The 23,379-nt window shown below is 36.3% G+C and overlaps 6 protein-coding genes across 13 annotated transcripts in view; 3 read left to right on the forward strand and 3 right to left on the reverse strand.

Annotated features, from left to right (window-relative positions):
• The first annotated feature begins 242 nt into the window (after positions 1-242).
• LOC100876741 (uncharacterized) lies at positions 243-1,605 on the forward strand. Its single transcript, XM_076539421.1, has 3 exons — positions 243-579; positions 668-801; positions 1,117-1,605. Exons 1-3 carry the CDS (start codon positions 243-245, stop codon positions 1,420-1,422), a joined length of 777 nt encoding a protein of 258 aa, XP_076395536.1. The 3' UTR covers positions 1,423-1,605.
• On the reverse strand, positions 1,551-7,129 carry LOC100876848 (short-chain dehydrogenase/reductase family 16C member 6). Of its 5 annotated transcripts, none has more exons than XR_013040407.1 (8): positions 6,991-7,129; positions 6,130-6,278; positions 3,076-3,270; positions 2,644-3,003; positions 2,429-2,543; positions 2,274-2,358; positions 1,924-2,158; positions 1,551-1,813 (listed from the first exon to the last, which is right to left on the reverse strand). XR_013040407.1 is itself a non-coding variant. In XM_012295233.2 (8 exons), exons 2-8 carry the CDS (start codon positions 6,205-6,207, stop codon positions 1,741-1,743), a joined length of 1,017 nt encoding a protein of 338 aa, XP_012150623.1. In that variant the 5' UTR covers positions 6,208-6,278; positions 6,991-7,129; the 3' UTR covers positions 1,551-1,740. The 5 variants fall into 5 exon arrangements, 4 of the variants coding, with proteins under 4 accessions (XP_012150623.1, XP_076395529.1, XP_076395530.1 ...); XM_012295233.2 differs by having other exon boundaries at positions 2,048-2,158; XM_076539414.1 differs by lacking the exon at positions 6,991-7,129 and adding an exon at positions 6,853-6,930 and having other exon boundaries at positions 2,048-2,158.
• Nab2 (Nuclear polyadenosine RNA-binding 2) lies at positions 7,081-14,519 on the forward strand. Of its 3 annotated transcripts, none has more exons than XM_076539388.1 (7): positions 7,081-7,113; positions 10,261-11,979; positions 12,107-12,260; positions 12,347-12,534; positions 12,598-12,886; positions 12,956-13,085; positions 13,162-14,519. In XM_076539388.1, the coding sequence occupies exons 1-7, from the start codon at positions 7,096-7,098 to the stop codon at positions 13,385-13,387; spliced, it is 2,724 nt and encodes a 907-aa protein (XP_076395503.1). In that variant the 5' UTR covers positions 7,081-7,095; the 3' UTR covers positions 13,388-14,519. The 3 variants fall into 3 exon arrangements, with proteins under 3 accessions (XP_076395503.1, XP_012150621.1, XP_003707629.1); XM_012295231.2 differs by lacking the exon at positions 7,081-7,113 and adding an exon at positions 9,786-9,949; XM_003707581.3 differs by lacking the exon at positions 7,081-7,113 and adding an exon at positions 9,788-9,949 and having other exon boundaries at positions 12,347-12,507.
• Positions 7,440-9,570, reverse strand: firl (firelighter). The gene is made up of 7 exons (XM_003707528.3): positions 8,927-9,570; positions 8,721-8,858; positions 8,456-8,650; positions 8,145-8,274; positions 7,952-8,069; positions 7,763-7,888; positions 7,440-7,569 (listed from the first exon to the last, which is right to left on the reverse strand). The coding sequence occupies exons 1-7, from the start codon at positions 9,080-9,082 to the stop codon at positions 7,464-7,466; spliced, it is 969 nt and encodes a 322-aa protein (XP_003707576.1). The 5' UTR covers positions 9,083-9,570; the 3' UTR covers positions 7,440-7,463.
• Positions 14,520-15,485: 966 nt separating the features above from the next.
• On the forward strand, positions 15,486-18,064 carry LOC100877182 (metastasis-associated protein MTA3). Its single transcript, XM_003707530.3, has 5 exons — positions 15,486-15,789; positions 16,127-16,478; positions 16,759-17,103; positions 17,193-17,273; positions 17,366-18,064. The coding sequence occupies exons 2-5, from the start codon at positions 16,401-16,403 to the stop codon at positions 17,768-17,770; spliced, it is 909 nt and encodes a 302-aa protein (XP_003707578.1). The 5' UTR covers positions 15,486-15,789; positions 16,127-16,400; the 3' UTR covers positions 17,771-18,064.
• Positions 18,065-18,169: 105 nt separating this feature from the next.
• Positions 18,170-23,379, reverse strand: part of dlp (glypican dally-like) — a 66,526-nt gene continuing 61,316 nt past the window's right edge. For both annotated transcript variants that reach the window (XM_003707582.3, XM_076539404.1), the window contains 2 exons: positions 23,134-23,303; positions 18,170-22,708 (listed from right to left, as the gene is read on the reverse strand). In XM_003707582.3, coding sequence (XP_003707630.2) covers positions 22,359-22,708; positions 23,134-23,303 — 520 coding nt within the window. In that variant the 3' untranslated portion in view covers positions 18,170-22,358. The remainder of the gene's footprint in view (positions 22,709-23,133; positions 23,304-23,379) is intronic.

A 23,379-nucleotide genomic window follows, 5' to 3' on the forward strand; every position in this document is an offset into this window, starting at 1 on the left:
TTCGTACATCATCGAAAGATGCGGCAATTGATGAAGCTGAGAAATTCTCTCGGTGTTGAAATAAAACTAAACTGGACGTTACGAAAGTTCGTATATTAGCATTCTTGAAAGCACTATTTTTACCTTGTCTGTGGTGCTTTTATTTCTGCAGTTACATTTTCGAGGACGGTGAGTTGCAACGAATCAATAACGATAATCTTTAATTCTACAGGTGATAATTATTACGAGAGTTTTAAAATTAAATGTCTCAGCTTCATCGAAAGCGGCAGATCGCGTACAATTCTTTATTTGTAACCAACACGGATTATCGATTGTTGTCACGTATTTTATTAATAGACAAATGCGTACGTCGCTCGTCGCTAGTCAAGAATGCAAAAGGGTATAACAGATTCGGACACGAACACTATTTGGACCGTGGAGACTTTAACAACGTTGGCAGCGCTTCGGGAATTCGACGAGCGAAATCCGTTTACTTCCGACAGACGAATTGGATCCCTTTCACCGAATTATCAGCGCAAGACATTAGAACCAGTCCGATTGAAAGAAACAGAAACGAGCGTTCTATTTTTTTAAAAAAAGGTACCTCGATACAAACCAATTTCTTTGCCTTTTCGCACATACTTTTTCTAAATTTATCAAGTGATATTAATGTTTCACTTATTCGCAGGTACGGCTCGTTTAAGGTGCACAGAAGGCACGTTTCGCGTGCACAACATTTATGGCGATGGTAATTGTATGTTCCGAGCGATTAGCTACATTCTCTGGCGGAACGAAGGCGAGCATCGATATCTGCGTTCAATGGTGTGCTTTATATGCTTCTCAAACGCGATTAGACATTCAAGCTATTTGTTATAAGACAAACTGCTCAAAATACTCGGAAGATTCTATGTCCGATTGATACGAAAAAACACTGATCTAAAATAATAACGATAGAGTATTCTAAGCAATTCATTCTTAAAACTCTGGACACATTCCACTCTACCGCGTTAACCGACTCGGAGTCAACTTGTGACTGCTTTAAACTCGAAATTTTCTACACAGTATCACAAACGCATGAAACTCGTTACAATAGATAACATGTAGTACGAATTCTGTTCGATGTTTCCTGTTCAACAGGTCGTGCAACACATCAAAGAGAATTGGCACGAGTACGGACCATTTGTGATGGCCGAATGGAACATATCCGACCGACAGACGTATTGTGATTATATGAACATGGTTGGCACGTTCGCCAGTGAGCTCGAGTGCACGGTGGCGACGAAGATGTATTACATGAACCTATCCATATACCGCGAAATCAACGAGAGACAAGAGTTAAAACGAGTCTTTCATAATCACGTTAGTTCTCGATATGAAACTGCGAGATTACTATTTACTGGAAACTCGGACAACGGTCATTATGACGTCCTGCTTCCCGACTAACATTCTTCACGAGACCAATCTCATCCGTACTCGAGTTAATCAAATTTCAAGATTTACGTGTACACCTTTTTAAAATTCTGCAAAGAATTTAAGAAGGTTTTGTCTTGGGACTCTTAACGCGTCGTAGATATATCGAAAAATTAATATTTATTTTGTTTCGAATAAAAGTTTCTGTTATACGAATCGTTGCGTCTAATTTCTTTTACGCGAAGAACTAACGGACACTTTAATCCTTGTCATTACAGTTCGTAGATTATCAAATTATCCATCTTCGTTATCTTCTGTACTGACTCAGTTTCTTCAAGTAGAAAATAACATTTATCGAGAATCGCCGCATCGGTGGGAATGGATCCATTGTGTGAGCAACGTTATTCCATAGTGAATCACGCAACTGAGAAAAGGAATAAAAACAAAGTTAAGGATTTAAAGGAAATAATTATAGTAGTGCACCGGTCGAAAAGTTTACGAGTTGAGAAGCATGATAAACATTATTATAGTTACTGCAAAATTCCCATTCCAAAAATATAGGATAAAAAGAGCAGATCCAGCAAGAACGTAAGCGACCAGGTGGGCGTTCGCTTAAATAGGAAAGTACTGCCAACGATCTCTCACTTTTGTTTTGTACCTTGTTTGATATAAAAATCTGGAGATCCAGCTGCTATTTAAAGTGCTCTGATCCGTTCTGACTGCTCGCACAATATTACGAGCTATCCGTTCCTCGCTTTGCTTCAACGTTCTGGAGAAAAACGACAGAAATTGTGTTTTTAATTTCTGAAAGTTTTACCACGAAAATATTCTTTATTTCTAACTAAATCTGATACTTAATAATTACATAATTAAAAACAATATACCTGCATTGTGCGATTGGCGAGAACGCGAGGAATGTTAGCTGACCGCTGTGATTGCCTAATACTTCCCAGAGACTTTCCATAAGACCTGTATAAAACATTAAAGAAGATTAAAAAAAATTCTTTTACGATACATTATATTGTATCGAATGGCTTACCAGCTATCGCTGCTCTAGAACCATGGTACGCGTCTTCGTTCGATACAACTGGAGTTACACCGACAATGTGAGCCCGTTTACGACACAACAATAGTGGTAAAAACGTCATGACTGTCTGTGACATAAGAGAAGCGATTTACTTTCATCTTTGTGTTTATCTTCGTTTAGCGCAGTATCAACTTATTACGAATTAGAAAGAGCGAAATGACTCTTACCCAAAAATGACTCATCAGGGTCCTGCTAGCCGTATCAAAGATATCCTGATTAGGATTACCAACACAGGTAATTAAGATATCGACTCTTCCAACGTCTTCCTTGATCTTTTCCGCTGTTCTTCGTATATCATTTTTGTCCAGTAAGTCACAGCGATAAGGTATAATCGTTGCATCATGCTCCAATGAATCGTCTGTTTTGTGTTTAGGCGGAATTTCCTGAATCGCGTGATAATTTTTTTGTAGTCTGCAGACTGTTTCATCTACCAATTTCGAGTCATTATCCATGCAAACCACGGTGCACCGATTCCTCGCGAATTCTCCCGCGAGTGATTCACCAAGAGACGATGTGGCGCCTGCTATCTAACAAAGAATCATTAAAAATCATTTTGTGAAGAATCATTTTATGTCGCAAAATGACATTCACATACTCACCACGACTACATCTCCGGTCAAATCCCTCGGCGGTTTTGGCAACGATGACTTCACTATTTTGAGAATAGCTAAAAAACCAGATAGAAGCACGCCCATCAAAAATTCAACAGTGAAAAATACCCAGAAGTTCGTCGAAGGATATTCCATTTTCGGATTTACCATCAGTGATTTATCTGTCGTAAACAGCATCGCGTCCTGAAAACAATAAAAATTGAAATATAATTCGTGCAAAAATATTTTCCGAAAGAAATTAGAACCTCGGCGGCTCGATGGTTCAGCGAAATCGAAGCTTTTATTAACCAATCACCCCTACTTGGCAAGCTGACTCACGGTGTAAGAACCATAAAATCATCGATGTCTCCACGCGCAGCGCGTGTTATCGGGGTAAGTAGACGGCCTCAACTTGCAAACCGCGGAAAGTTTACGATCCATATGACCAGTCAAAATTTCAATTACACAATGTGAATAAAAATCAGTGAAAGTGAAATTTTGACGCAACAATTAGATACGCAAAAAGGCTATGCACAAATCCGCTATTTACTGTGGAAACACGTGATACGTAGTATGGATATCAGTGCGTTAAATCAGCAACAGATTTGTATTATGCTTATATAATATCTGGGACAATTACGAGAAAGTGTTGCCCGTCTCAATGATTGCATGCGAGCGTAGAATTCAACCCGCTGCACGTGTTAAAACTATTGCACGGTCTAGTCATTTCTTCCGCGTCTGCCACATTTTTATCTTTCTCTCTACCGACGTTCTAATCACCGGCAAATTCTTACGTCTCGATCACCGAAAGAAAGTAAACTAGTTCTTAATCCGCGTATATTAAAGTGGAATGTTGGAAATAAAATATAATTGGAAATGAAAGTTAGCGATTTTTGTAAGATTCGGAAAGGGAAGTACGCTGTGGAGACAGAATTACGATAGAAATAAACAGAATTTATACCGCAGTTAACGAATAAGACCGCCCAAGTTAACGGTAAGTAATTATATCTATCTGCAATTGTGTAATTAAAGCGATTTCTGTTCTTTACGTAATATCCTACTTTAACGGTGGATCTTTATTACATTCGCTTCTTTTAATTCGATGTTTAAACATTATACCTTAAGCGATCCACAATTCTATTACGATTTATATTCCTGTGAAATGTTCTGAAAAGCGCGCTATAAAGCATAGTTAGATTTCGGAATAAGTGGGCAGAACCCTCACGTGCAGAGAACAACCTTGTAGTCTGTGAACGTGCGATAAAACTGTCTAGTTCTTGAGAAGATTATCGTGAACTTGTATCTCGATTCTTCGAGTAGTTCTCAAGGTGAACATGTACAGTTTATAGATATAGTTTCACTACGTTCGTTGCTCCGAGTACATTGAGGGTATTCGCAGACAGTAACTTGCTCACTAGCATAATATTAACATTTAACTTGAAAGCACTTTTTAGAATTGTTGACCGCACCAACTATGAAGCAAATCGACGTTTCAGGAGAAAGGAGTTGCACGGACTGAAAGCCTTTCAAGAGGGCAACCAAGTTTTAATCCACGAGCATGTTTCCCCTAAAGATTTTGTACAATGTTCGACATTATGATTATAGATATAGTTTCGTTTGTAGCTTGCGTGAAACTTTTAACATAGAGGTAAGGACACGGTACACTTTGAAACGAAATTAACACCTTTGAACCTCTGAACGCAGCGCTATTTACCTTTTGTCAATACGATTAAAAGTTCCAGTCAGTAGTCGGAGAGGTCCGGTCAAATCTATAAAACTAACTTGACAAACATTGAGATTGAGTAGTCGAGAGGAAATCCAATCTTTAACGACTGTTTCGTAATTAAAGCTCTGGCGGATAATGAAAGGAGCTAGCGGGTGAAAAGAGATATGTTAACAGGAAAAGAACCTAAAGGACCTTGATTTATGAATTTGAATAAGGTCAATGTTCTATGAACGACGCAAGGACTTCCGGGGTCTCTGACACTGTTTGACCGATTGTCCGTCACTACCTTTCCGTATTGCTTCAAACTGATTTCAATACTTTAACGCGAATCGCGTAACTTTATTGCGACTATAAATATAAGACCAAAGATTTGTTGCATGCTCAGCTTTGACCGACATCAAATAGACATTTATTTGTTTCTTTCAACTTTTTAAAATCATATTTCTATAATTTACATGAAACATCCATTTCGAACACTGAACACGAAATATCAATTGAAGGAACCAGGCTCGTTTTGATTTTCAAAATACAAGACTCGGTAAAATAAAATAAACGAAGTTTTACCTTGAATCTGTTGTGTCTCAAAATTGAACTACTGACTTTGACAAGCGTTAATATTAATGTGCACTGTCGATGCTCAGCGGTAAAAAACCAAGTAATAATTCTTCAGACTTCCCAGTTTATATCCATCGCTGTGACACTGAAATTGAATTAGAATTGTACGTCTATTGCATTAAGTACAAAGCCTTTATATTCCTTTGCTGGCTTGTAATCTGAACGTTTAAAATACTTTACTCGTTTCTTATTATATTATATGTAAATAGAATTATTATAGAATCAAAATTATTAGAATCATAAAAATTTTAAAAATGATTGTACGTTGTATCAAGGTAAACTTGACCGACGTGACAGAGAACTTTGATATTCAAATGACGAAGCCAAGTTTTTTTACCAATATTCGAGGAAAACAAGATGTTGCTAAAACAACTTATCGCCTAAAAAACGCTACGTCACTTTGTCTCTCTCTAATATATGCATTGCAAATGTTCGTCAAACTATACAAATTAATGAACAATTTATTTAATAAATATGATTTAAAGCAGTGCCGATTTACTTTTGTAAAATTATCGTGATTGCGGGACGAAAAATTCTTACTGTATTCTTTACTTAGAATACGTACCTTTTTTGTGGTAACAAAGAGCAAATTTTAATAAAATATTCGTAACAGACTAACGAGAAAACACTGCTTTAAACATTGACGAAAGGACAAACCTGTGATCACTGTACGTCAAAGGCTAACGAATTTGAAAGAGCTCGGAAGTAAACTTCAACTCTACTTGACAGTCCGAACGGTTTGAACTTGACTGATGCGCTTGAATATTCTTGAATAAGCTGAGCCATGCCATCCCCTTCATCCTCCTTCAATTCTGCTCCGCCTCTTTTCTAAATTCATCTATCCTTACGACTTCGACGACTTTGGAGAATCCTTGAGTGAAAAAAGTTTATTCTCGTTAAACGAATCAAAAAAGTCGGTCGTGATGACATAACGACCCGTTTTACAGACCGTCGATGATAAAAAATTTGACTCTACAGAACGTTTTAAAAATTCTCTTTCTTATCTCTTAGGTTTCGAATAAAATTATTTTTCAAGTTTATATGATGCGATAATAAATTGTTTGAAAATTGCATTTTTCAAATATTCGTAATATCAAATTTGCTCGAAAACGAAACGCGTATGAGAAAACATTACGAAAACAGTCAAGTACAATCATAGCCGAAGTGTGATTGTTTCACAAGCTCGTAAGCATCGTAAAATTTAATGACTTTTCTAAGGAGACGTGAAACCGTTCTGTTAGACATAAATAAATTTCTAGCTGGGAAAGAGTTTACTTGGTCTACCTGTCGACGAGGTAAACCTTTGTTCCAGGTAGTTAATACACGCGATCCACTAATGCATATAGATTTACACGCAAGGGTACCGAGGATTACAAAAGATAATTGAAGTGCTGTTGAACTGCCCCAAGTTTCAATCGGGTACGACCAGGTCACGCAATAAATACCTGATCGTAAGATCCAATTCACTACGGTATGCGAACTAGGTTGTACATCGATGATAATGAAAAAAACCTACTGGCTCTATTGTGAACACGTAATGTCGATGTCGCATCTATAGAGAAAATGATAAACAGTTTGATTACCTCATAAGCCCGTTGGCGAATCAAGTTGAATGTAAGAGTAAAGCTGCTACACGTTCCAACGTTAAAGATGTTTCTGGCAGATGTGCGCTGCGTACAAGCGAAAGGATGCATCGTGCCGATTCAGTAAGTACTTTGAACCGGTTCAGTTCAATGTCCATGGTCAAGGATTCCATGATGCATAACTGTAACATCGTTAAATTTTCAATGAATGATTGTCAATTAACGAAACATGTAATCTATATATGTACAGTGCAAATTATTGTATTAACGTTCATGTTGTAATAAATAACAATATTTTATCGAGTCTTAGAATCGTAAAGGAGATATTACATATAACCATCAGTTAGAACAGATTTAAATTATAAATAAATGATCCTAATCTCTACATTACGCAATACGACCTTCAAATGTAATAACTAAACGTAAACGATATTATAAAATATGTCATTCGTCATTCTATATAATTAGCAGTGTCACTTTAACGCGTCACTTTCGCAAGAAATGAGTGCTTCCTTTTGTTTTCGTTCTACATCTCCCAGAAAATCCAGAATAAGTCTCATCACGTTTTCAGGGACGATTCTGAAAACCATAGACGTCAAATGCAAATTTTACTACGTCGAACATACTTAACCATTGTTTACGTGATCGTAAATGTTTTAGTACACATTTTATTACGTGGCAGTGTTTACTATGAATCACTGTTACGAGAGGAATTTGCAATTTTCACGATGTATATTATTGCTGCGACAGCTTTTACGTTGATAAAAAATACCTATTAATGGCGTTTAACGTAAGAAGGCATCTTGGTATAGAATATTCGGTATAATTTCTTCTTATCGCTTTGATTACTTCTTTCGCCGCGTATTCTGGGGATACTGCCCCGAATATGTACGGAAATCTACGGTGAAAATCATGTCCCAGAATTAGGAATCAACAAAATATTCGCTGTTGCATTTGTTACCTGTATTTTGGATCCCTAGCTAGGCCAGTATCAACATAAAACGGGTATACAGTGGTGAATCGTATATTAGAAGTCTTAGAATCTAATCTAAACTCCTCCAGAAGAGCCTCCATTAATCCTATCAAATATGAACTTGTGGCTTATTTAAATAAATGTTGAAAAATATTTGTACAAACTCTATTTAAAATCTTACCTCTAACCGCGAACTTCGACGAGCAGTACGTTACTTTTTGAGACACCCCGTATATACCGCACATGCTGCACATACATACAACATGTCCTTTTCCATTTTGTATCATGCTCGGTAGGAAAGCTTCGATTGTCTATTTGATATATAAAAAATTGTTATATTTCAACACCATTTAACGCGTTCGTAAAGTATGTATTATTAATTAATAAGTATCAACCCTCGAACGACAAAGTCGAGTCAATCGTAATCCTCGTTATCGATAGATCTCAAGGTAATCAATATGTTAATCGTGATGAAGGTAAATGATAACACACCCAGAAATTTGACAAAACATTGACATTGAAGGTCTTCTCTATGATATCTGAATCTTGTTTTAGGAAAGGGCGATGATATAACACGGCAGCGTTATTAATTAAGATGGACACATCCGGTATACCTGACTTTTTCATCAATCGTACGGTTTCTTGTACCTCGATTTTTTTCGATGTGTCAATGACGAAACCGTATCCCTAGAACATTTAATACTGTATACTATAATTGATAAATCGATAATAAACAAAATAAATATCTTTTTGTTACTTCTCCACCCTTCTGTGATATTGCGCTAATTGTTGACCGATTTGCTTCAACATCAATATCCCAACAAACAACTATACAACCTAACGAAGCTAATTGAATCGCCAATTCACGGCCAATCCCATGCCCAGCACCGGTAATCTAATAGAAAATATTTAATGATCGTAATAGCAAAATCTAAATGTACATTTAATGATATTTTTATTTACCAACACTGTTTCGCCTAACAAATTCTTCGTTCGACAAGGTAAAACCATTTTAAACGTAGCAATTATCATAGCGACACCAATCCTTGCCGATAACCGGAAGAGATCGTATAGTAGATGCAAATGACCGGATTTAAAGATGCTCATAATATTAAACATCTTGACTTTTATTGATCAATTAAACAAATTATTATTGGTAATTTCTAAATATAAGGTTAATAGATGTTTTACTGTGACATAAATACAACAATGCTATACGTTTCTTGGTGCACTTCCATTATAAAATTAATTGCTTCATGACATTAAATTATAGTTTATATCGATCGGATACTTCGATTATCTTCTCGACAGATGATAATAATGGCGTTCTCTTGTTTTTGGATTATTTGTGGCACACTTCATCAACATTCTTGCTCAAAGTTTCTAGTAGAGTATTTCTCGAATCATCAAGTTTTTACCGATACTCTTCTATAGGATAAAGTAATAAATCAGACTCGAATCAAGTCAAAAGCCAACTGTAAATAAATTATAACGTATGTGGGTACATTCGATGAGTTTAAAGAGAAATTTGATCTATATTTTCGCGCCTTTATCGAACCGCGGAACATGTAGTATATAGAAGTAGCTGAGCAACGTGTAACAAATAACCTCTCATTGTACGCGTTATGAAAAGAATATTAATTTGAAGTACTGTATAATTATAAAGTAATAAATAATAAATTCTTTTAACCATTGATTCGGTAGTTTATATATAAAAAATAATATAAATAAAATCCCTACTTATTAGATTTATTTGAAACATTACCAAGCATTATTGTATAGTATCCCATCTAAACTATATCCTTACACGGCATAAGAAAGCATTTGGATTCTTCGTGGCGAAGAATGTTTTTATTCTTTAATATCTATAATAATATCGTCGATTTCTTGATTCGACAATTGTTTTCTTCTTTCGTATATTTAGTTCGTTACATGTAATCATTAAACATGGATATTCGCGGAATAGAAGTCACGAATCAATTACGAGTAAGTACAAGATCGGTACATTTAGTTAGGTGTTACACTTTTGTAGTCGCCAAGTTGTGTTCAATAATCCTGAATCTACAATTCATAGGATTTTCAACAAGTCCCTGTTTAGTCGCTCCGTGATTGTATCGTATCACTTTTGCACGAGTTTAAATCATGTTTTGTAATGTAGTTATAAGTGTTATTGCTAATGATAAAACAGTAGCATTTTCAATGTATTAGTTCATTAGTCTTTTAATTTACTGCTTTAATTACTGGTTACTGCTTTTAATTTTCTTTACGTTATCATTAACATTTACCATTTCTTTCAGAGTGCAATTCGTGCTAAACTATTGGAATTAGGAGTACGATATGATGAGGAATTACCAGATTATATTTTAGTGATGGTCGTAAACAAAAAGTCCCGTCAGCAGATGCACGAGGACTTGTATTTGTTTTTGGAAAGTTGTACAACCCCGTTTGTAGATTGGTTACATGACCAAGTATTGAAAAAGTTACAAAAGGTTACTGTAGCTAAAAAGAAATCATTAAGAGAGTTTGTACCTATGGTTGTGGTTAAACAAGAAGAGGAAAGGAAAAAGAAAAAAGCGTGTACAACTTCCTTCTTGGAAGATCAAGCTGCTAATCAAACGCCTGACAAGACTTCAAATAAAAGCTTAAAGGATGACAAATCATTCCACAAGCAGAACACAAAAGCATCCATATCTAGTCAAAAATTGGATACAAGTCAAAACAAAAATATAGATAAATCTGTAAGAAATACAAATAATGAAAATAAATCAGATGGTACTCCTAATCATATTTCTCATCAGTCTGTAGTAAAAAAAACACAGACAAACGACAGCCAAAGTATCAGTATCAATAAAGAAGTATCTACCATTGAAACTTTTAACAGTAAAGTTGGAGAATCCCATACCAATACAAAATTGGATGATAAATCGTCTAGAAATCTTAAAAGACCATTAGATACGACGAATAATCATAAAGATGGTTCAGAGAAAAAACAAAGCGAAGTAAAAAGATCAAAAATTGAGGAGAATGGTGAAAGTACAACAGAAGATAATGCAAAGAAATTGAAGTCTTGCGTGAATAAGCCAAAAGTCACCTCTGTTGTTTCTGTTAAAAATCGTTTGGGAGTGGTATCTCCTAGGAAGAAATTTGAAGTTCACAGAGAAAGAACAGACAGCGAAAGCAGATATAGACAGAATGAAAAACATCTTGAAAAACATAGATTAGACAGTAATCGTAGTACTAATTTTCAGAGGGGAAGAAATTTTGACGCTGACGAACGATTAAAAAGAAGTCGCGATATCGAGTTGAAACACAATGATTCCGATAAAATTAGTAATATTAAGACTCGACTAGGAAATACTAAAATTGATAAAATTTCTAAAAGTATTGAGTTAAAAGAGAAGGCGAATTCTAATGTAAAGTCAAGATCGGTAGAGAAGATGACAGGTACTATTAAAGATCGTTTAGGGATCGGACATACCAATAAACCATCGAAACAGCCAGGAAATAAAGAGGCTATGGAATTTAAAAGTAAACTCTTAGAACAGGACCGTGATACTTCAGTCATCAATAAAAATATAAAGAATAGATTGGGACCATTAAAGAATAATTTCAAGCCAATAGGCATTAAAAGTAATTTTTCTTCGTCGATTAGAAAATCTCAAAGTAGCGAAGACGACGATTACCTCAATTTGGGCGCGGAGGAAGAATTGGACGATGATGCACAATCTGTGGGAAATTCTGGTCCTATTAAATCCCATATAATAGCTGTAAATAAACCTATGCCAATCAAAAGTGACAGAAAACGATTAAAACCATTAGAGAAAATGAATAAAGAATCAAGTGACATAGAAGATATCGAAGAAACTAAGATACCCAGTAAAGTAATTGTAACACCAAGGCCATTGAAACCATTGCAACCTGCACAAAAACGGGCTACACAGTCACTTTTATTAAGAGCTGTTGCAGAAGCAAATCAGTCTGTGGTTACACAAAAAAATCCAGAGCCATCTTTATTGGTGTGTATAAAATGTAATACATAAGTTTTCATTATAAAATAATTTTACCATTATAAAATAATCTACTGTTACTTTAAATATAAATATCAAACACAATTTATTTTCTTTAATACATTGGTTTTCGTAGGATAAAAAACAAATGTTAAAACGCCTTAAACCTGCTGCTGCAAGAGATGTAGGCCAAACTTTGTCGGTACATCTCAATTCCAATAAGAGATTAGTAATGGAAAAAATCCAAGTAGAATTAAATACAGATATCGCAGAAGCAAAATCAAGTCCTTGTAAGTATACTTTATGTGTGTATGTGTAAATGTACATAACACCTAAAATTATTTCTCTAACATATTTAGTATTATACGGTCTATAGATGTACCGCAACCAGTTTCCGAGGAGCATATGGGAGTCATAATGTCGTTATTTCAAAGGAGCGACGATAATCAGAAATTTTTAGTTACATTGAACGGATATAACAACAATCTTGTGAACGAAAAAACTATGTCTGATGACGATGAACGTTTGGAGATGGAGGTAGTTAGTAACGACAGTCAGTTAATGGTACTTGCTTTTATTGAATTCTATTTAATTTTTCAAATTTTCCTTTATCTTCCATACTTTCAGGTAAACGAAGACGATGAACTTGCACTTTCAACAATTCAAAATGATATATATGTCCAAAATGAATCAGAAACGTCTGTTTTTCAAATAACAGAAGCAGAAGAAGAAGGTGATGTGAAGGAAAGAACGGACGAAAGTAATGAAAATTGCAACACCGAAAATGTCGAGAAAACCGAAGAACCACCGAGAAGGAGAAGAAAATTAAGCCCAATCATTTATAACCGATCCCATTCGCCAAGTCCCGCAGAATTAAAGACTAACACGTTAATAACAAATTCAGTATTGACAAAACGTAAGCAGTGCAATTACACTTCTTTACTTATTGCATATGATAGATGTCCAATATTATTTTTGTCTGTAGGTTTAGAAAAAAAAACATTAACGGAGAATCCAGTGACTGTTATAGATAAATCCAAGGAAAAGTGTAGATACTGGCCAAATTGTACATTAGGAAATAAATGCTCGTATCTTCATCCTGTTGTTATGTGCAGGTTGCTTTTCTTACTATTCGATAAAGTTTTATTTGCTCTCTTAATTATGATTACCGTCTGTTTTTCTCAATTGCAGCGCGTTCCCGGCCTGCAAGTTTGGAGACAAATGTGCTTACAAACATCCCAAATGTAAATTCGGCTTATCTTGCACAAAATTGGGGTGCGTGTTCTCTCATCCCGCTCAGCAATGCAAATATCATCCTTTTTGCACGAAACCGGCCTGTCCATATTCGCATCCCATGCCGGTAGCTGCGGAATCTTCAAGTCAAAGGGCCAAATTTACTTGGCGTAGACGAGATTGAGTCGTAATCTTGTGCAAATTGTACAGATTCCCTTTTCTTCTAGCGATGCATTGATCTGCACATTATCAAGAATACCGTCGCAACAGTAAACGTTTCGGTTTCGAGTAACTGAAATTAATACACAGCGGAGTCTCGTTAGACGGCTATCTCGCTGGATGGGGCTGTAGGCGAGGGAAAAATTGTGGAAAGGTTGTCGTAAATTCGGTATCGGAGTCAGATACGTACTAGCATTCGTTGAAAAGGGAGCCTTATAGCGGGGCTGCACTGTACGCGAGGAAAGTAGCAATAACGTACTTGTAGATTGCAACGTAATCGGTAGTGACTACTTCATTCGCTATTACAAGTATTTTGTTTACGATCTCTCGTTGATGATGGTATTCTTGCTAATACATTAAGTAGCACTCTACTTTGTACAAACCATTCGGTATACTTTCGATTACAAAATGTTCGAAAGAAACTTCGACTTTCATTTAATCTGTATTATAATATGTATACACTAATATACATAAACGATCACGTAATGTCGACTCATAGCAGTTTGCATTTGTTCAGTAATGATCATGATTAGCGATGTAGCTTTATTCGTTCTTCGTCACGGGTTACGAACACTATGCTATCTTTTACGATTATTCTTTCTTTTGCGAATCCAGTCGAATGGCTTATAAAATTGTATTCATTATATTTGGTAGGTAGCGTGTAAGTAAGCATCGAGAAAATATTATTATTCAATATTAATATGCTTTTGACAAGTAATATAATAATTGTTGAAAGAAACGTGTTTTCCATTCACTCTTCTTGCCTTTATTGTATTGAGCAAGTTCTCAATTGTTTTCGCGTTCGAAATTCTTAACGAGCTCCATTTATGTACTCGATGGCTGTGCAATGACTCTCACGATGATTTTATTTAACGGGGATAATCGTTCAAGAAGAAATTACAAAATATACCTTTGTGTAACGTGTAATTTATATCGTGCGTGAGCGTAGGGTAAACGCTTCGAGCACTTTATCGTTTATTATTACCGAAAAATCAAATGTTAATGAACACGTACAGACTCCTTAAGTATAACTACGTATTAATAAACCTTGTATAAACGACTATAAATACACTATTGCGTCTGTAAATTATAAGAAACCTTTTGTCATTTAAGCATTTCCAGATGAACTTAAACGTACATTTGCTGCAACTTCGCAACTAACTAAAATATCTACCTGCTGTGCAACAATGACCGACCTATATTATCGTGAATCACTCAGCTGTTTAATCAGTATCTGCAGAATCGTCTTGCAAATCGAAATAAAAAAAGAAACAAGTGATCGAACTTATTGAAACGTGAAATCGACGTACCTATGACTACAGAACAATCTTTCCATTTGTTACATTATAATTTCAATATTAGGCATTTTCTATTTATTACCCAGCTGGAGACACCAATGGTAACTATTGCGAAGGATTCTGTAAACGTATAGATACATTTAGATGTTCATTTCCGGTGGCTGTTTATCTATAGTCCAAGTGTCCCTTTTGTACTTCATAGCATTGGTTCAGTCCAGTGATGTCATGTAGGCTTCAGATCCAAAAACAATCTGAGCAAACAGCGTGACTCATTAAAACCGTTGCATGCCTTTTCACATCGAACGATGCACTCGGAAGAAAAACGTGCAAATGTTTTAAAACAATTTTCATCGAAGATACTCGTTTCACATTTTTATCTAATTATTCAGTTTGATTATAGCTTATCGTTCATCGACAATTAAATATGCATAAACACATGTCCATGTTTCATATTTAGTGTTCTAAAATAAGGATGTTCACCTACAGCGACTTAATCAATTATTTTCAAGATGAATTAAAATAAATAATTAATTTCGTTAGAAAAATAATAGGCACAAGTATCGTTAATCTTTCAAGTGGGCGCTTAAAATAGAAATTGGCAAAAACTTAGTTTGTTCATCGTGAAATTGCATTAATCGAAGCGAACTGTGAGAGAAAAAATGATTTCAGAAAATACCCTGTATGGTTGTGGATGTATCCTCTGGGCTTATCTTATCTCACAGAATTGACACGGTGTCTCTCGTCAGAACTCTCCGTAGTTCCGTCCAGTTTTCTTCTCTCGGGGCTCGTGGTTAGTTTAATAAATCACGCGAAACTGCACGTACACAACCGAATAAACTAAGCTTTCCAATTTTTCTTGTCAAAGTGCTCGTCTACCAAAGAAACGTGCGTACACGGGCAAATCTCCTATCTCTTTGTTCGACTACGAAAAGCGGTGGTGACTCGCGATCGTGATTTTCAACGATGTTTCGTTGAGATAACTTCTTGTCAGTACGTGACTCTTTCTTCTTCTTTGCGTTACTACGAATCTATGGGAATGAGAATCAATTCCGGAGATCCTCGTTGAAAGGTGAGCAAGATGCGACGAATTTTCTTCCTTATCTCTTAACTTGTCTTTTTCTTGCCAAATCGTGTGCACTGTAGTGTATTTATTAAATTTATACGTGGTACAAAGATCAAGATTTTATGTGAATTCAGAGATGAGTGTATCTATCCGTAAAGAGTATTATTTTTCATACGAAGAACGCGTACATTTTTTAACTTATTTTTCTTGTAAGATCGTGCATTTCATAGAATATTTATTGATTTAATTTCTCCATAATTGCTGGACATTGTAAAATATTTATTCATACGCGATACGAGTATAACGAAGTTCGACAGATTGAGATATGTACCGTATCGTTCAGGAAAACCTGTTGACTACCCCATCAGAGATTGAAGCAGCGCAACATTGTGAAGTCAATATTTCCAAGAAACGACTAGGAAAATTGCAATCGTGTAACTTGTTACGAAAAGGTTCGGTTTGACCGCATCGAGAGGCAAGGGTGGGGGGCAATATCCACCCTCCTCTCTAAAAGCGGTTGAAGGTCGTATAAAGCTGCTACGGCGATTATCCTGATCATTGAAATCCTTGACCTGGTAGCGTTATTCTCGAAGGACACTATTTACCTGAAGTCCACGATGGGTATTCACCAAATTGAGAAGGAGCAGAAGCTAAATCATGCTTCGACGGATCTCGAGAACGTGAACAGAAACGAGGTTTGTGACCTATTTCTTCTTAATATCTATTTCCTAATAGCTGGTTGATTAATGATATTGGAACGTGATTGCGCGTTGAAATTCTTCGAGAGTAGATCTCTTGTTGAAATCAGTTTTCAGTCCAAATTTCTTCATACGCTTTAGTTTGAAATCAAAATATTTGTGGATGCTTCTACAATTTTGTAGTTGTTAAATTCTGTAATTCTTACCGCCATCAGATATTAAATTTAAAAGTTCAATCGCCATCGTTAAAAATTTCGAAATTGATTCGCATTTTTAGAAAGATTTGACCGGTATCGCCGAGATTCCCGAATTTCGTGAGCATAGCGATCTATACACCGAGTACCAAGATTTCCCGGAGGAGAAAATTTGGTCGCCGCAGGACGATGTGAACGAATGGGTTCCCTTCTACGTCTTTATGGCTCGTTCAGTATTGACTTTCGTCCAAGAGAGGCAAGGTATTTCCAACCGAGAAGCAATGGAGAATTCGTGCACCGGTTATGCGGAACAATACATCACGGATGTTCTTCACGACTCGGAATACTCTGCAGAAATCGCGCTGAAGACGTTATTCACCAAAGAGTTGCCACGAAAGCTCTGCACACGCTGGACAGCGAATGATATCGTAAGCATCGCGTAATCTCGATGATTTAATCGATCGAGTTTCTTAAACGTGCTGCGTCGTTCGGAATTAGATGGTATACTCTGTTACAGGAACTTTTTATCAAAGGAATTACCAAGCACGGTAAAAATTTTACGAACATACGTAAGGATTTACTGCCACAAAAGGATACGGTACGTAATACTTATTCGAACAGTCGTGTTACATCTTTTCTCTCGGTTTTTAAAGAAATTCTCGCTAAATGAGTACCTTGATATTTTTACAGAAAGACATCGTGGACTTTTATTATGCATGGAAATGGTCTGAATCGGCAAAACAATTAAGAAATTGTCGTCATTCACGCCGCGCGAAGAGCAAACGTTTTCCATCGATTGGCTGTATTTTCGGCGAACAAGCATCTTCGAAAATCGTAACTCGCAGCGTGACTGCGAAACAATCTCTCAAAAGGAAAGAAGTATCAATCGATCCTGTTAAAAACGAACTGTTGCACGATATCACGAGTATCGCAAATTCGGAGAAAGAATCACCTGATAATGTATATACCGATGCTCAAGAACACTCGATCAAGGTGTTACCTGACGTTGGAAGCGTCAAGGGTCGAAGAAAATTGAAAGAAAATTCGAATAACGTTCGTAGAAAGAGAAGACGAAATGGTTCATTTATCGTTTGATATCTGAACGATCGAATAGAAAATATTGTACCTTGAAACGTGTTCTAAAATTATCGAGATGTAATTTCAACAGGCGAAGAAGAGACGAATCTAGGCGTCCACGTTTGTCGTGTTAAATAGTTCATTGTTTCGTACTTTGTGTATGTGATAAATGTTTAATGTTCTCATTTTTTGTACTCATAATAGTTCCTAACGTGCAATATGCGAGCATATTTTCTGTAAGTGTAAAAAATACTGATTATGATATAAATATTGCATCATCGCTTAAACTTTAAGCATAATTTTATAATATAATAGTGGGATATTTTTTTCTTTTTAATCCCTGTACCTGAACAAGCGAAAAATTTTGATGGGATTCAAACAAAAACCATCGACAAATGTTAATTGAAACAAGGCGGATGAATTTTTTAATATTTCAATTTATTTCATACGATCGGTCGTTAAATAAAATTCTCGTAATTAGATGCTAGCACACTGTAAGAACGTAATGGCGAGACTTATAGATGGTTTCTGTACACTGTACACGAAAACTCGCAAGTCTACACAGCGAATAGCGAGAGACTTTTTAATGGATAATAATAATGATAATAATAATAATAATAATAATAATAATAATAATAATTACGATGATAATAAAAGTGATAATAATAATAATAATAATAATCATAATGTATAAAACATAATATGTCGCTACTCGAGAATATTCCTGTTCCAGCCACGTCGAAGTATGGCACATTTGTTACAAGATATTTTTTAACCCTTGTGCTAATAGACAAAATTTTTACGGTCGTTTAACGTGTTGATATCCGGATCATCTTTCCACAAAATAACGGAGGCATCCAAGTATTTCTAGTATAAACATTACACGAACGTAAAAATGTCCAAATAATAGAAATCTATAATCGTTTATAAATATTTTAATATGAACATAGTAATTCCGTTAATGTAAATTAAGGTAAGTATGAAAACGAATTATTAACACAAGGATTAACGCCGTAATTTTGCTATATATTCCTGAATCGGGGATCTGCAATGTATAATTGTTCGTCAACTTAAAAGACTTACGAGTACAGAGTACGATAACGTGATAAAATGGTATTTCTTCCGAAGAATAATAAATGTTCGTGTTTAATTATTTGCGAAAGCTGATTAAAAATTAACACTTTGACGGTCGTATATTTCATAGAATCTATGACTATTGTACTTTCGCGTCTTCCGTCTTACTAAACTAAGGCTTATTGGTAGATTTATATTTGACTGCTGGTGTATTGTATTGTAAGCTGTGGGAGTTACCATTTTTTAAGGTACAATTCGTGCATGATACGGTAAATATAATGTAAAGATTCGTATACCGATGCGACGTTACAAATACGTGAAACCGGCCATCAAAGTGTTATAATAATTTTGCAAGCAAAATTAGGTGGAATTTAAATGATACAAATTTGATGAAAAAAAAAGAAAGAAATAAAAAAATAAAAGGAACTCGACGAACGTTCGATTGCACACACAACACTCGCATTCATTGTCAATTTTACTAAATAATCTCGCGTATTTATTATATAAATCTTCATCTTTTCGTCGCATTGGGGCACTTTCGAAATTCTCCTCTCTTCATCCTTTCTTCTTCCAATACTTTATTACTTCCGTCTCACTCGCTATCCAGCGATTACGAGAATTTTAAAAAGAACGTATGTATATACAACAGAAAAGGCCGAGTTATTAGAAGTTGAAGGCGGAAGATTTCACCTAATTTCTTCTTTTTTTTTTATATAAATTATCCTAGGCACAATTATTACAATCTGTCGGATTGAATCTTTTCCTCTGAAGAACACGAGCCACCGTTCGTCGAAACGTTTCCTCTTCGATCAAACGAGAATATCATTCATTTTCATTCAAATTTCGAACAAATACAATTATAAGATTTATCGTATCGTAGGAGGAAAAACAGTCAACATTTAGTTGTTCTTACGATAATTGTACGAGGGACACATTCATCCTTTCTCTCATTCTTACTTCCTCTCTCTCTCTCTCTCTCTTTCTCTCTGTCTGTTTTTCTCTCATTCTTCTTGGCTACGTAAATTCCTTTTACCCTTTTAATTGTCCTCACAGTTTTCGAGCTCTTATCGCGAAAGTTCTCGCAAAAATCGCGACGATTACGATCGGTGCACGTACAAAATGGAACTTACAGCGTATCGATTCTCTTTCGTATGTTTAAGTATTCTTTTCTTTTTTCAACATTTTCCCTGTCAACAACTTTGTTATACAAAGTGTTTGAAAAGAAGGAGATTCAATACTTGTTTCGATCGAGATTCTTCGGGTTTCGACCGAAAACTGATCCCTCTGTTTACGCGTCACAGAGGTTTTATACGCGATTTCAATTTCATACTGCATCGGTTCTCGCGATTATAAACGAAATGAATTGAAAATATGCAACTTAAAAAGAAATCACGCAGAACAGATACTTCACGCATACACCGAGGGACCAGTGTACATATTTTTTGTAATTGTATTATATATTCTATAAGTATTGAAATAATGAATGGAAGGTGATTTAATTTGCGGATCGCGTTGAATGGCATAGACGGCTTAACGTTTCAAAATCATTCGGCCATCCTTTGATGCTAATGTACAATACAAAAATTTTTCAACGCTTTACCAAACAAAAGGGAAATTACGCAGACTATGATCGTCAATCATTTTGCTCGCGCTCCTTCTTATCTTTTACAATAGCGAATAACATAAATATATTATTAGAAGTAATAATAAAAGAACATAAATGTATTTCGCTCGAATGCGTTACTCCTCTTTAACTCCCTCGATGCAATTGTTGATTGTTATATAAAACATGGGCAGTAATTGGCGACAGTCTTTTTTTAGTGCCACTCAAAAATGGCAGAAACCTAAAATTAATTTTGTATTTATCTAAACTTTACGTATACCCTCGTCGCGATCGAATATTTAAAAATTTTCTAATACGATTCTTAATCATTATTCGTGATCTTAATTTGCGTAACTTATATGTGTAGCTTACAGTCGTCTCGAGAGAGTTAAACACGTATCGTGCGATAAAAAATTAAAACATCGCCGATTCTCTTCGAAGAACGATCGAACTTCTATATAAGAAAAAATCGCGAGATACTGTTTCAGCAATGACAGACTCTCTGTTCTTGCATTTACCCTTCCATGCGATATCTCGAACGCAACGTATCATTTTTATATTAATTTCACTTTACAATAATTATAATAATATATATATATATATAATATATAATATAATAATATAGTTACAAATAATTATTCGTAATATTTATTTGAATATTTCACTAGATTTGTAAAATTGTCTCTTTCGTCCGCGTTTAAGCTCAACGTCGCCAAGATGTGAAGGCAACTCTACGTTGTTCGTCCCTTCTCTCATTTTTTCTTTTTTATTTTATCACAGGAGCCCATTATCTATCGCGTTTCAACGCCACAATTTCACGCATTTCATCGAGTATCGTATGACGTAACAGAATGGCGAGTGAACAAAAGCAATGCATCCTCGAATTAAATTAAATGAGAATTTATCGCGGTGCACAAAATAAAGATCGTTCGATGAACGTAAAAATAAATTCAACCGCATCATCGAGATCCCTATCCTAATCGATTTTTTCGTCCAACAGTCGTCCCGAGCTCTCTCCCCCTTCGAGCCATGAATCTTTCAAACGTTCAGGGGAAGAAGGCAGCTGGAAAGGAAATACGAGGCTCGATAATCAGTCCTTGCGCTACTCGTATACACTCTTTTCCGTTTCTACATACACTCGGTGGCCATTGAAATTCCTGTAGTCGTCTTCGCCTCTGTTACGCCACTGTACATTTTTCTTTATCAAAAATGTACAGAAAATTTTAATTGAAGGGTTTAGTTTCTCCGTCGTTAATTATAGTTATACTATTGTTATATTATCACGGATGAAGATGTACAAGTGGAAAATTGTTGGAATTGGTACCGAGTAGAAATTGGTATCGTCACGCAGTGTATGGTCAAATGTTATATGTATAGCGAAAGATTAGGTCGTCGCGTTTCTTCACCATCGTAGGGCATGCGAATCCAGATCGGCGGAATATCAAAAGAGAATACTTTTTAACCGAAACATTGCCAATTCCAAGAATTTTTCATTACTATAACTCTATAACCCGTGACAACACGACGACTCGTTCTTAATCCAAAGAATGGCTCAGAGAAGTGTTAGCGAGGCTCTAAATAATCTCGAATCACTATCGAAATTGAGCCGACCATGCCATTCGTCCTGAAGGCACGCTCGTCAGTCGTGAAAAGTGCCCAGAAGTCCGTTCTCTGTTCTAACGACGAGTCCAGTCTTCACCTCGTTTCGGGTTAAGCGAAGGTCGACCTCTTCCCATTTTTTAAGAATACACGCGTGTTCGCGAAGGATTGAAAGAACGCGCGTGTCTACATCAAGAGTAACACTCGTCGTCCTCGGATCTGGGTCAAAATCACGAGGCTTATCTCGTTCACCGATTCGTCGAGGACACGTGGCAACGCTCGCGAATTATATTATTTACATTACAGTATGTTCTGGGAAACACCACATGATCACAGCCACTCGGTGAGACAGCCACCGAACCACATAACCACTATTGGGACGAGATACGTTGTCAGGGCACGTGACAGAGACATCTTCTGTCTGTTCGCGCCATTATCCACGGCGGACGTGCCGTTGTTATTGTTGTTGTTCGCGGTGGTGCTTATCTTCGGCTCGACGTCGATTCTCGGAGGCACCGCTTCCGGATTCACCACCGGTGGAGGCTGTTTCGTTATTTCCGGTGGCAAGGATTTAGGTTCGTAGCCTGAACCTTCCTTGAAACCGTCCTCGTCGTCGGTGATCGGATCTTGGTCCGTGGTGTCACCGGATCCGCTTCCTGAACCGTTCCATTCGGTGTCCTCTGAAATTGATATGCAACATCGGTGACACCGGTTCGATAGAAGAGCGTGATGAACGGTTTGACGAGTTTGGCAGAGAGAGGATTTTCTTGAAAGATCGCAGGAGGTGTAGAGGTTGGATGTGTTCTTGTTGGGCGGATTCCTTGGATATTCTCGAATAAATCCCGACGACGTTCAGAAATCGAAGTAAAAGGTGCGAACATGCTACATGCTTATTGAGTGGCGATCGCGAAGTCAATGATGGTTTAATTCTGTTTTCTAATGTTCGTGGATGTACATAATCGCGTCGGTTCGATATCGTAGGAATGAACTAACGGGGTTGGCAACGGTTTCGATGGAAGCGAATAATTAATTATCGAGTAAACATCAAACTCAAGGGAGATCAATCTATCCGTTAGCGGAATTTATCAAGGAACATGCAACTCACCTGTGTCTATCCAATCGACATCTTGACCATTGAACGCGGTCTTCAATCTATTCGTGATGGTCGTCAACGCGAAGATTTGATCTTTCACGACCATCGACCTAAATCCCGAGCTCCTCACTTCCGGATTCAATGTTTGAAGCTCTCCGTTCGACGATACTGGATATATGTACCTATAACAACCAGCAAATCCAGTGAATTGAAATTCGAGCGAAGAAAAATTCGAAAGCTTTCAGAAGTATAGGAGAG

Source organism: Megachile rotundata, chromosome 14 (genome assembly GCF_050947335.1).
Source record: "Megachile rotundata isolate GNS110a chromosome 14, iyMegRotu1, whole genome shotgun sequence".
NCBI lineage: Eukaryota > Metazoa > Arthropoda > Insecta > Hymenoptera > Megachilidae > Megachile > Megachile rotundata.